This window comes from Planococcus citri, chromosome 4 (genome assembly GCF_950023065.1).
Source record: "Planococcus citri chromosome 4, ihPlaCitr1.1, whole genome shotgun sequence".
Taxonomy (NCBI): domain Eukaryota; kingdom Metazoa; phylum Arthropoda; class Insecta; order Hemiptera; family Pseudococcidae; genus Planococcus; species Planococcus citri.
The window spans coordinates 2896383-2909615 of NC_088680.1; the positions used below are offsets into that span (position 1 = coordinate 2896383).

At 35.0% G+C, this 13233-nt stretch overlaps 1 protein-coding gene and 1 long non-coding RNA gene across 3 annotated transcripts in view; one reads left to right on the top strand and one right to left on the bottom strand.

The window, feature by feature from the left end:
* Positions 1-13233, top strand: part of LOC135845062 (RNA-binding Raly-like protein) — a 196293-nt gene that overhangs the window by 78564 nt on the left and 104496 nt on the right. For both annotated transcript variants that reach the window (XM_065363526.1, XM_065363527.1), the window contains one exon: positions 11222-11300. In XM_065363526.1, coding sequence (XP_065219598.1) covers positions 11222-11300 — 79 coding nt within the window. The remainder of the gene's footprint in view (positions 1-11221; positions 11301-13233) is intronic.
* On the bottom strand, positions 7812-10115 carry LOC135845527 (uncharacterized). Its single transcript, XR_010558769.1, has 3 exons — positions 10039-10115; positions 9690-9871; positions 7812-8568 (listed from the first exon to the last, which is right to left on the bottom strand). It is a non-coding gene; the product is annotated as an uncharacterized LOC135845527 (long non-coding RNA).

Below are 13233 nucleotides of genomic sequence, written 5' to 3' on the forward strand. Positions count from 1 at the left end.
TCCCTTGTTAGTACAATTTGGAAACGTAGAAATGGCCCAAATTGTCTGATTTTTTGATATGTACGAGGTATGTCACTTGGATGATTTTAATGAAACAGTCAAATTTTGTTCAATTTATGTTCGATTTCAACCACTGATTCTTCAGTGGACAATGAAATCCAAAAATAAAGTTTTTCCTGGGCATTCACCTTATTCTCACGAGTCTTCCACTCCTCCTGTGGCTCCTTCTAAGCTGTAAGGATTCAAAAATCAGATTCGCCCAGTTTTTTTGATTTAAAATTAAAGTTCACTTCATTAAATTTTTATCGAGTCCCCAGGCCACACGACGATTATCGCATCTCGCATTTTAAAGAAAAAAATCTCTTCTCGAGCTCATCATCGTCATCATTTTCGCCGCAACGACGACGAGACAACGACGTGAACTGCTTCGGTGTCATAAATGTTTAAAAATACCTATATTTCGTCGGGTTGTGGGCTTGTTAAAAGAAAAAGGCGACAAAACGCGTAAACGTGGGATAGCTTCATCTCATGAATAAATTACACGTTGCTCGCTTGTTTACTTTTCGGTTTGACAAATTGATGCGAGAAAAATCTCATATACAGGAACGATATAGTAGAACAAGATGCAAGGTGCAAGGCGAGGCGAGGCAGGGCAAGGCAGGGCGTAAAATGGTATAAACTTGAGAGATGTTGTTAGTTTCGAAGTCGAGTACCATCGATACGAGTACCTACCTAGTTACCTCTCTCTAGTACCTCTACATTTATAAGATTAATCAAAGTGTATAGTTTCGGGGCTTAATATGTAGGTATTAGTACGTACCTATCTGGTAACGAGAGATGTAAATTGAAACACACGAGAAGAGGGGTAGGTCATTCGCCATATGCGTCGACCTGCTCCAATAAGTCAATTCAAGTTGCAAGTTGCAAGTTGCTTCGATGGTTGGGGTGGGGGATGGAAGATGGAAGCTGGAACCCCTTTCGCTATGATTTGGTATCGTAGATTTTTAAGCGTCAGTTTGCGGCCTCTTCTAGTACTCGTATAACCGCACAGGCAAGGCGCGCCTTGGTGCATTAGAGGCACCTTTACGTACGTTTACTGTACTCGTACGTATGTATATGTTGTGTTTGTGACGGGCAATACCTTTTAGCGTAATTACCTGGAAGCGTCATTGATAAACATGCTCTTCACGAGTTGGTCATGTATAGGTTTTATGGCCTTGTAGCGTTATGTGTGCATTGTGCTGAATTGGGCAAATTGCTCACCCCTTGCGTCTGTGCCCATGTGCTGCGTGGCCTATGTACGAGTAGTATAACCGTCATTTTACGGGCGCTCGACTTATGGAGAAGTAAACGTGACGTCCCTCGCACACCTAGAAAAGGCTGACATTTTTATATCGCTAGCTTTCTGCAAATCTCAAGAGCATTCTCGTGTTTTTTTCTTTTATATTCAATTCCGCTATTACGTGATTTCTGTACATGTACACAAATAAATAACAAATTACCGCCCCCTAATGGAGTCGTCCATTTTATTTGCGCGAATTACGCGCGTATATACGGTACCATATACTCGTCTCGTCTCGTCTTCTGTTTCTGAAACATTATCTCTTTTTTTAATACAAGTATAATAAATACTTATATTACGGTGTGGAGTTATTAGCCCCTTTACTGTATACGGAAATTACGTAGAGAGGGTGTCTGGTGGATTTTTTCAAAGTCTCATAACCTGGCTGTGGATCTCGATCTGCTCTTTTCTGGATCTCGAAAAGTCGCGATTTAGTCGCAAAATCAGTTTGGTAGCATCTTAATTATTGATTTTCTAGTTCGTTAGTAATTTTTGTGCAATGATGAAGAGAACTTGAAAAAGTGTTTCGAGGATCAAGGTTCTAAAGAACTCGAGTAATTCGCAAGCATGGGGACGAAACTAGGTGAAGGTTTTGTTTATAGGGGGTAGGGAGGATGTGCAACCGAAAAGTCGCCGTCTGGTGTGAAAAAAAGAATACAAATTTTGTCAAATGAAACGAAAGTTAAGAAAGCAATTCTGCCAGTTGATATTATAGGGTCTTCTCATAGCCTATCATGACCTATAAAAAATTTTCGTTTTTTCTGTTCAATTTTTTGAAGCCTCCAACATGGTATTTTTCATCATACGAAATGAAAACAATTTTATTTTATGTGAACAGTTTCATGTTTTTTGTTTCCAAATTTTAAAATTTGAATGATGATTTCTGAGGAATTCAAAGTTTGAAAAAAAAGCAAACAGGCCCGAATTGAACTGACAACAGGGAACCTCTTGAGGTGTCCGCCTCCAATTTTAACGAGACCGCAATTTTTGGAAAGAGCATAACCAAATTTTCAGCTGCCCAAGTTCATTTTTCGATTTTTGGCAAATTTTTGAAAATTCAAAATTGACTGTTTTTGGCGATTTATGCATTTTTTTAAAAAAGTACGTACTTGATCGATAAAAATAGTCAGAATAAGTCCCACAACTAATATTGATTACCCAAATCCAAATTTCACCATTTCCAGCCATTCTGGAGCCTCCAGCGCGATTTTTCAATTTTTCCAGAATTTTGAATTTGCTCCAGAAGGCGTGAATATGAAGTTGGACAGCTAAAAATCGAGTTGTATAATACACTCGACCTGTTTAACGAGTTTATCCACATTTGAGCCGATTTTGAGAGTGACACCTCAAAAGTGGCTTTTTGACCAGCTTTTTTCAAAATTTAAAAAATCCAAAAAATCAAAAGATAACCGTTTGTGAGGAAATTTTCGAAATTCACGCGAATCGCTGTATTTTGTCCGTAACTAACCCCCCCAAATCCAAATTTCACCATTTCCAGCCATTCTGGAGCCTCCAGCGCGATTTTTCAATTTCTCCAGAATTTTGAATTTGCTCCAGAAGGCGTGAATATGAAGTTAGGCAGCTAAAAATCGAGTTGTGTATTATACTCGACCTGTTTAACGAGTTTATCCACATTTGAGCCGATTTTGCGAGTGACACCTCAAAAGTGGCTTTTTGACCAGCTTTTTTCAAAATTAAAAAATCAAAAAAATCAAAAGATACCGTTTGTGAGGAAATTTTTGAAATTTGCGCCAATCGCTGTATTTCTTCAAGAACTAACCCCTGGAGCGCAAATTCTACCATTTCCAGCCGTTTTGAAGCGAAGTGACACCTCAAAACACCGCAAGAGGTTCCCTTGTGAGGGAAAAAGCTTTCGAAAATTCGTATTTTGATAAGTTAAAGAGCTTTGTTTTTTTTAGGTAAGGAGTCTGATTTCTTTGGTTTCAAAATTTTAAAATTCGAATGAGGGCTTTTTAAAAATCCCAACTTCGAAAAAGAAAAGCTAACAGGTTTGAGCGAAGCGAAGGCAAATGCTTTCAAAAATGTGTTATTCAAACTCCATAAAAGTTGACAAAATAGCTTCTTTATTGAGTCTAAAATTTCTTAAAATTTGCTGACTTCGTCAAAATTTGACAACTTTTTCAAAATTTGACATCTTTGGGAGGTGGTCTACCCCCCCCCCCCCTCCATTCCTCCCTTAGTTTTGTCTCTGTTTGTAAGTTAACATTCGAAGTTCACTTTTGGAAATTCAAAAGAGACTTCTTCGTGGAAATGCTGCTATTGAAATAATCTAATCAGAGAATTTTTGTCTTGCCTTACTTTTCCAAAATTACTAGAAAGTTATGTTTTCTATGCCAAAATTTGCGCTGAAGTGCGGTTTTTGTCAAAATTACAGAAAACGCATTTTTACCAAAATTACAAAATGCTTTTTTTTTTTTTTGCAAAAATACTTCAATTTTTGTTGAAATTGTTCAAAAAAAATTAGGTCTTGTTTTTCGCCAAAATAGCCAGAAAAGTTCTGAACTTTTGGCAAAACTGGTGTGTAAAGTTCTGTTTTCTATTAAAGCTGTTGAGAAGTTCTGTCGCTTTTTTGGGCAAAATTCGCAAAAAATGTGATTTTTTGCCTGAACTATTAAAAGTGTTCAGTTTTTTTCGGGGGGGGGGGCGGGGGATAAGGTTGAAATAAATTTTGTATTTTTTTTTTTGCGCCAAAATAACCTAAAGTCTTGAGCATTTCGCCTTAAAAATTCTGGTTTTTGCTTAAAAGTTTCGTTCTTTTGTAATTCTTAAATTTCACTATTGAAATTTATTTACTTTTAAAATTTTTCTCAAACAGATCACTCAACTTTTGAAGCCAAGAGAACAAACTTTTCGTATTAAAAACGTGTTTTTTGTTTTACTTCTCGAAATGCAAACTTAATAGACTACCAAAATCAGCGAATCCTATAAATTTTGAAAAAATCTGAAAATTTTATATCAAAAATCAGTAAAAAAATATGTTTTTGACGAAACCTTTTTAAAAGAGTTTGAAAATTAACTAAATTTTTAAAAAAAACTGGCAAGTGTTGAAGTTGGTCAATTTTTTGAATTTGATGATTTGAGAATTTAGGAAAATTCGGTTCATTTAACATTTCGTTAACGAAATTCGACTGTCGTGCTTGAATATGAATTTTTGAAAGCTTCTACCTCTACTTCGTTGGGTCTCGTCTGCTTTTCTTATTTCAAATTGAAATTTTTACAAAACCATCATTCAAATTGAGTTGGAAATTTTTTTTTCAAAAAAATGATCTTTTTGCATAGAAAACGTTGTTTTTTGCCCTCACTTCGCTCGACTCTCTTCGTTTTTTTCCCAAATTTGAAATTTCTGAAAAGAAAGGAGAACAAGGCCATCGTTCAAATTCTAAAATCTCAAAGAGAACACAATAGTCTTCCCCAACCAAAATTCTCAAGAAAACTATCTTTCTCATTATAATTTTGTAGCCAAAATTTACTTCTTGAAGTACGAATTTTCGAAATGATTTGCCTTCATTTCGCTCGAATAAATTGAAGCATACGTTTCCAAAACGCACTAAGTCCAAAAAAATATTGATAAGAAATTCATGGTACTTAGTACAATTTGGAAACGTAGAAATCGCTCAAATTGGCTGATTTTTTGATATGTTGTAGCCAAGACCCTTGGGCACAACATATCAAAAAATTAGCCATTTAGGGTCACAACTTTATGCTGGATGGCCTTGCAACCTCAGAATCTTTGAAAATGGACTTAGTGCGTTTTGGAAACGTATGCTTCAATTGGTCTCTCTGTTTCAAAATGAAGCATCAAAAATTTTAAACGAAAAATTACAATTTCTATAATACAAGAATTTTGAATACCCCCGAACGATTATTTTTGAGGAAGAAAATGAGGAAAAATCCTTTACAAATGCGTCAGTATGAACAGCTAAAATTCAACTTATACCCTAATTTGGACCTCTCAAATGAATTGGTGACAGATTCAAGGTTTTCTGGAGTCTTCAGTGGATCCTCGGTACCATCATTTACACACCATCAATCATCATAGAGCACAGCACTGCACAGTGAACACCTATCGTATAATAGGGTAATTATTCGAAGCATTTAGCAAATTCTAAACCGGTAGGTAAATATAAATCCATCAAGTGAACCGGGCAAAGTACTCGAGAATAATTGGATGTATTCATGGTTAAGAGGTAGGCGACGACAAATTCACAATAGTACACTAAGAGCACCTATCTTTACACCGTATTCAGAAGGAGACTTCGACTATACATAAATGAATAGGTACCATTCGAGCGAGGGAAATTTCCAAACATGAGCAATCGAGAGACCTACTCGTATAGAGTAAAGGCTGTATTTTTCAACAAACGAAATTACCATGCCGATATCGTATAGATGGAAACTTCATCGCCGAAACAATTTAAAGAATAACGGAGACGATGAGCACACAAAAATGAAATTCTCGTTAATCTTTACTTTTTAATCTATATTTTAAAATTGCATTAGCCCGGAGATTTTTTCAGCCAAAATGGCATAAAGAGAGGAGAGTAGGTAGGTACCTAAACCAAATTATAAAGTTTTTTAGTGCTCAGAAGAATTTAATAGACTCTGGAGAAGTCGATATCTGTTTAAAAGAAGAAGAAATGGGAAGAAAAAAAAAAGACGAAAACTGCACAAAAGGACGAACGACGCGCAAAAGTGTACGGAAAAACATAAACTAATTTAAGTTAGGAAAATCAGGTTTCCTTTATTCATATAGTTGGGTGCACCCTGCTCGTTTTACTTCTCCTTCGTTTCTATATAATAATATAAGCACACATAGTATTCTTCTATATATTTTTTCTCTTTTATTTATACATTTTTTTTTAGGTGTATAGAAAAATGTTGCTTTATTGTGGCAGTGTAGATACAATTTTCTTGCGTTTTTTTATTTTTTTATTTTTACTAAACTATTGCCCTCTTCTCATCTTAACCCTTGATCGTCTGCCTCATTTTCGCATAAATGGGTCTTTTATGCCTTGTTTGTAAGATTTCCCTCGAGGCTGTGTTAAGCAAGCAAGCCGAATAAGGTACCTGCATTTTTTTTTTTTTTTTTACTTTGCCTCAAGTGTTCGTATAAGCTTAAGTCGAGTTTGTGTTTCGGGAAGTAAAAAATTTTCAACTTTAAACTTCGCTTGATTTGATTTTCAATGTCAATTTACTATTACGGTGTTTTCAATCTTCTGTATACGACGATGCTACCGCGTGCAACAGTTGAAATAAGTGGCATGGTTTTTTACTCTTTTTCTTTCCAGCTCTGGTGTTCTTGTTTAGCGCATCTTTTATGAGGAAAAAAATACTTCCATTTGGGGCTTCGCTAGGATAGATAAGAAGTCGATTTTTGTACCGTGGAAGTTGGAAACTTCAATTACCTGGGTTTTTTTCGAAATTTAATTATCAAACTAATAGTTCAAAGTTGCAATCTTTTTTCATTCTTGTAAGTTTCAATCTGGACAGAGAATATTCAGTAAAGGAGGAGTAGAAAGATAGAAATTTCCTCAAAAATGACCGAAAATTATGGAATTGAAAAAAAAATCATCAATACTTGTTTTAATGATAGATATTTTTTACTATTCTGATCATTTGATGCAATTTCTCATCTTTTTTGATATTCAAAGATTGATTTTTTTTTCAAATGACTGGTACATTTCTGAAGAAAGTTCAAAAAAAAAACATTAACAGAAAAATTTCAGGAAACAAACAGCTGGTGAAAATTGCTTAAATTTTCCATCCCCTCCCTTCTCCTCCTATGAACAAAAAAATTCAGAGCTCGAATTTTGAAAAAAAATTTTAAAATAAAATGGTGAAAACCCATTTTGAAATATATTGCTTCGTGAAAACAGCCATAGATATGAACCCTAAACTGGATCGGCTGCTTACATTTAAAATGTACAGGAAAAAGTGAAGCCAAAAAATCAGCCAATCGCAAATCGTGTATTTCTCCGGAGGTGAATGCAAAGATATCTACGGAGGGCGTGGCTTATCTCCGGAGGTGAATAGAATTTTTGCTTCACGAGCTTCCGATCCAGTTTAGGGTTCATATCTATGAAAACAGCGAACAAAGCGTTACGGCAAACTGGTTATGCAATTCAATCATCAATGCATTCTGCGTGTTAATTAAATTGCCTAACTGGTTCGCCGTAAATACGACAACGTTTCGAAATCGTAAAAAATTCAGTTCTCTAACTTCTAATGTGAGTTCAAATGGTAGATTCAGCGTTTGCAAACTTGAATTGACAGTTGTGACAACCCCTGCGATAAATCAAAAAAGTTCAAATGCACATTGCGATAGTATGTATTTTTCAAGAACTAAAAAAATTTAAAAACCTACTGAAGGCTACAAAATGGTTCAAAACGCACCAATTGATTTACGAGTAGATGGTCAAAAAGTGCAACCATATTCCAACTTTCTGCTTGATTTTTATCAAAATTTTAAAATTTTTTATGGTAAAATTTGGCCAGAAAACGAAAATTTTTTGCAATGGTAACAAAAACACAACTTTTTAAGCAAAAACTCGATCTTTTAATTTTAAAAAACAAAGATTTTAAGACAAACGTTGAGATTTTCAGGAAAAAATAGAGCTGGGTAGGTCAGTGACATTCCTGTACCCTTCAATTTCGAGTAATGATCACGTCAAACTTTGAACAAGTGATTCAGGAAGATAACCAGAGCATAACTTTATATCTGAATTATCTGGCAGTTTAGGAACAGCGAATTCCAGACCATGGTAAGAATAGATTAGATAAGGGAAGGGGGTTCTTCCCAAAGCAGTCATAAACATGTTAATGTAATCTATTTCTTCGGAAATTAATAGGTTCAATCGATCTTCTACTTTAAGTATTTCAACTATGGTCTTCGATGTTTCTCGTTTCAACTTTGAGAGCACTTCTACTGTGGTTGGGTCGCAGTTTATATGTCTGAAACCCACCTTGTATGCTGAACAAAGAGCTCGTCCAAAATTGTGGTTGTATTTTGATGACAACAGCAATCCAGGTTCATCATTGGAGCCCCTTAATTTTACACAAACCGAATGGTTAGATTGCGCGATGTATTTTCTCCAAGTTATCGGGCATTTGTAAGTGTTGGGGTGTAGGAAAATCTGAGCCTCTTCATACACTTCATGAATGAATTCCTGAATGAGGCCGCATAAACAGATGAATGCTGCGATGTCCTGTCAAAAATTTTGATTGCGATATTATTTTTAAATAAAGTGTGTAAAATAGGGTGGATCACCCAAAAAAAGTCGGCGAATTCTGCCTTGGCTCAGTAGAGACCTTCAGTTTGAGTTGAAAATATACAAAAAATTTTAGCTCAGGAGGTGCCCCTTCAAAGAGGAAGAATTAAAAAAAAATTCTCTCCTGTCACTGCACAACCTCTTTTAGAAAAATAGCCCGAATTGGATATTTTGTGTCATGTTTTGCTGTTTTTCAAAATCACAAAACCACTGTTATTTTTCAATGAATTCATGTTTTAAATATTTGCTTCTTCCCAAATATTTTGCATTGATTGATCCCAAAATAACAGAAAAGTGGAAGAAAGTGTATATGCAAAAGAAATATGGAAAATACTGTGTCAATAATCAAGAAACGGAAGAGGTCTGGATAGACTGTATAGAAGAACTATATGTGACCCGTTCTGACAAAACCGACCATTTTGACAAAAAAAAAATTACCGAAATAATGGCATTTAAAATGAATGTCAAGGGATCAAAGATCAGATTTTTGAAAAAAAAAAAAACATTTTTTGAAATTTAGTCGAAATGGTCAATTTTGTCAGAGGAGGTCACATAAATGGAGATGATACATGACCAGCTCAAATTGAAGTTGCATTCACTGAGGAGGTACCACAAATAGAAATGTGGGAGCTAAGGAATCCAGCGAAGAGAGCCAGAAACCACAAGGCAGTGGGAGAAGACCTCATACCAGTAGACTTGATCAAGCACATATTGGCTGAGCTAACAGATCATGCATGCCACCTGTTAACAGAATCAAAAAGCTGAAACTGGTTCGAGTGTCTATTCATTCCTGAAACTAGAGATTTTTTTGATTTTTTCAAAATGGGCAAAATGATCAAAAAATTGGCACCACTGCGTTCCAAAATTTTCTCCCAGTTTCAGGAATGATATCTTTCAATATTTTGGCATAATTAAAGCGAAATATTTGCCAAGAAGAAATTTTCAAAACACGAATTTAATCAAAAAATAAGCGTTTTGCAAATTTTCAACCGCTGAGTAGAACCTGCCTAGTGCATTCATAGAAGAGAATTTGCGATCGATATGGTTCAAGTACTTACATATATGCGTTGTTTTTCCATTGTTTTCCATTTTGATTTTTTGAGTTGCTTTCGTATAAATTTGATATAATCTTTGAGTCTTCTTTCCTTTTTCAAACGTTGATATTGTCCACTTGAAATTGACGAATCAATTCAATCCTTAATGTTCATCAAAGAATATTCTTCCAGGGTATTGGAACTGCCTGTCACACAATTTTACTCGTAGTTTCAGTTAATCAAAATAGTGCAAATCAAAATTGAAAATATTGAGCCTGGTTTTGGCCTTTGGGTTTGAAAAATCTCTGTATCTAAAATTCACTTTTGAGTACATACATATAATAAGTAGACATGTAAATAAGTAAGTACTTACCATCACATTTTGGTTGAACATGAAATACGAGTAGAATAACCAAAATCAGCTTGAATAGGGAATCCATCCTCAGAAGTATGTTTATGAAAAGGAAATCTTATAGTGTTCGTACGAAGATAAGATTAGACTTTGAATTTTGATAATTAGGCATGTAGGCCTACTTATGTAATTTGAAATTCTACAACGCACGTTTTGCTCCATTAATCTCTCAGAATGATAATTTTGAGTACTCGTAACTAGTTAGATTGATGAAATGATGAGGTCTTATCAGAATAATAAAAGAGTCTCATTTGCGAACTGACTCGGATCATCTTCTCTGGTCTCGTATCAGAAACCTTGAGTTGGAAAACAACCACCTACTCTGAAAATACCACTAATAATTTAGCATTTCGAATAAAACACATTTCTTAACTCACACGAGACATCCCTCAAGCATCAACCTCTCGGCGTAAGAAAAAAAACGACAAAAACTACCCTTGCTCCAGTTTCCCTCTACCCAAAGGTGGCAAATCCGGTAAAAATGATTTCGTCGTTATGCCAAAGCGAGTTGCATTTGACAGGCGAACTTTATTCGTAACTTAACACTTTAAGACCTTTCTCGTCGTCGTCGTCGTGTGTTGTACGAAAGCTGTTTTTCTTATCTTCGTATACGGTTAATTTATCATTTAGTTGTTGCTGTTTTGACGTGTTACACGCGCCAACAACTCGTTTCAACGTTAATCGCCCTCTCTTTCTCTTGCTGCTGCGGCGTTGAACGCTGAATTAACATAAAGACGAAAGATGAAATAGAACGAAGAAAAGTCGGTTCTTTTTAAATATTTTACAAGTTCCAGCTCCAGCTAAACGTCTCGATTGTAGTTTTATAGGGGTTTTTATTTTCGCTTCGAGGGGTCTTTTACAAGCTATTTAAAAGAGAGAAGAGACGTCTTCGCAGGCCACAATTGTCACATTTCTAGCAAGAAAAAAAAATAATAATAAGGAAGATGAAATACACCTCGGCAAACGTTTTATTCGCTTCGTCATACTTACGTATTATTTTCAAGTGCGCAAAACTAAAACAAAAACATATAGAAATCAAAATTTAAACAAAACCAAAAATCGACTCGTGTATTTTTGATTTTTGTTTTTTGTATACACAGTTTTTGAATTTTGGTGTTTTGAAACGAATAAATAATCATTTCAGATGTGAATTTAGTCGCCGAACCGAAACCTCATCAGATTGGTAGAAAAAGACCAAATTTGGGCAAAACAGGAAACGATTGGTGAGTTAATAACGTAACCTGTTTCTTGCCATGCACACACGTTTTTCGTTTTTTTTTTTGTTATTTTTTCATTTTTTTTTCATCATTTTTTTGTTTTTTTACGTATAGATAAATATTTATGCGCACGCAGTAGTAGATTTTTTATACGGCTATTTTTTATTATTGTTTTGTGTTTTTTTTTGAACGATTTTTTTCACTATTTTTTTAATATTTATTTGAGTTTGTGACTTTTTTTTACTTTGGTTTTTTTATTCGTTTTTTTGAATGTGTATATTTTTTTTGGTATACTGTCGTTGGTATATTTTTACTCCCCTCTATTGGAACGTGTTTTGGGGCGATTTTATTTTTTGAAATCGTATTTTATTGACACGTTTTAACGAGCGGGATTTTTTTGATAAATTTTTTGCATCGTGTCATTCCAGTGGTGGAATTATTCCCTGTTACCTATGTTAAAATTTTGCTCTATCTTTTCCTAGAAACCAATTGATGACTCTTTTTGTTCAAGTTGTTGCCTTTCTTACTTTGAAAATCTAGAAATTCTAGAAGCATTAATTTTTTTCAAGTTTTTGAAAATTAAGATCAAATTTCTTCGTGACCAGAAAATTTTTTTCCAAATTTTATAAAATCTATTCCATCAATTGGAATCAAAAATGATGTGGGGGGGAGGGAGCTCGATACGATTTCACCTTATGCACGAGTGTCTTCGGATGATGTAGAGAAATAACCCCCTCTCCCCTCATCCCCCCATTCCCTTCCCTTCCCTTCCCCTCCCTTCCCTTCCCTCACAGAGGCTCACAATATCAGAAATCGAATTTTTTCACGTAGGTAACATGAGAAAGAAAAAGTAATAAAAAAATCTGTTTCCTGATCGGATAGCCGGATCCGGAAAATGATGATATGAGTCGAATTGGTATCCAGCACAGCCTGTTTTACCAAAATTTGACCCCCTGAAGTTTATTTGATGAGCTGATTTTACTGGATTTTTAAATTTTCCAATAGCTTGAATTAGCAACCAGATGGACTAAACATTTGATTTACTGATTAGTAGTTCAGTCATTTTAGCAAAATTTTTAGTCGAATCTCAAAAAAATTAGGGGCAAGCTGAATTTTACATTATTTGTTCAGATTGGTCTTTAAAACAACTCATCAAAAGTTGTACCCCCCAACTTGACCGCTATCCCCGCAAGAGGTCATTAACCTTTGCCGATACAGGTTTTTCGGCTGTATCGCCAAAATGAAGGGTCCGAGAGGAAAAATGTTCGAAGAAAATTGTTCTACGCTAAATTTCCTATCAGCATGACAAGTCCAGCTTTTCCCAAAATGGCGATTTCACCCTTACTGAGGAGGGGGTAAAGTTGTCAATTTTATGAAAATTGTTTTAAAAAATGAAAATCGGCAATTTAAAACGTTAACTCGATTCACGGTAGACTCAAAAATATTTTGACCAAAGTTCCGCGAAAGGTCATTGACCTTTGTCAATCTACGTTTTACGGTTATATCGCCGAAATGAAGGGTCGGAGGGAAAAAAGTGATTGAACTAAAATTATTCTACGTCAAATTTCCTATAAGCATGACCAGTTCAATTGAAATATATTTTTCGATTTTTGGTGAATTTTTAAAAATCAAGTTTAGGCCAAAAATGAGAAAAAAAATCAAAATTTTACCAAATTGAGCTGTAAAGCTGAAATTTGGGACAAACCTTATTTTCGACCTGCCAAATCGATTGGAAACAAAGGACATTTCTGAAACTTGAAATTTCCATAAAATTTTATTAAAAAGCAGTTAGAAAGCTAATATATATTCTGTAAACTAATTTCAATACGCCAGGGAGTCGACTGTAAGTACATTTCAAGTCGTTTCGGAGCATCCAGCGACTTTTTGGAAATTACTGGAGCCCCCACCAGATATTTCAATGCTCGAAATTTCCATAAAA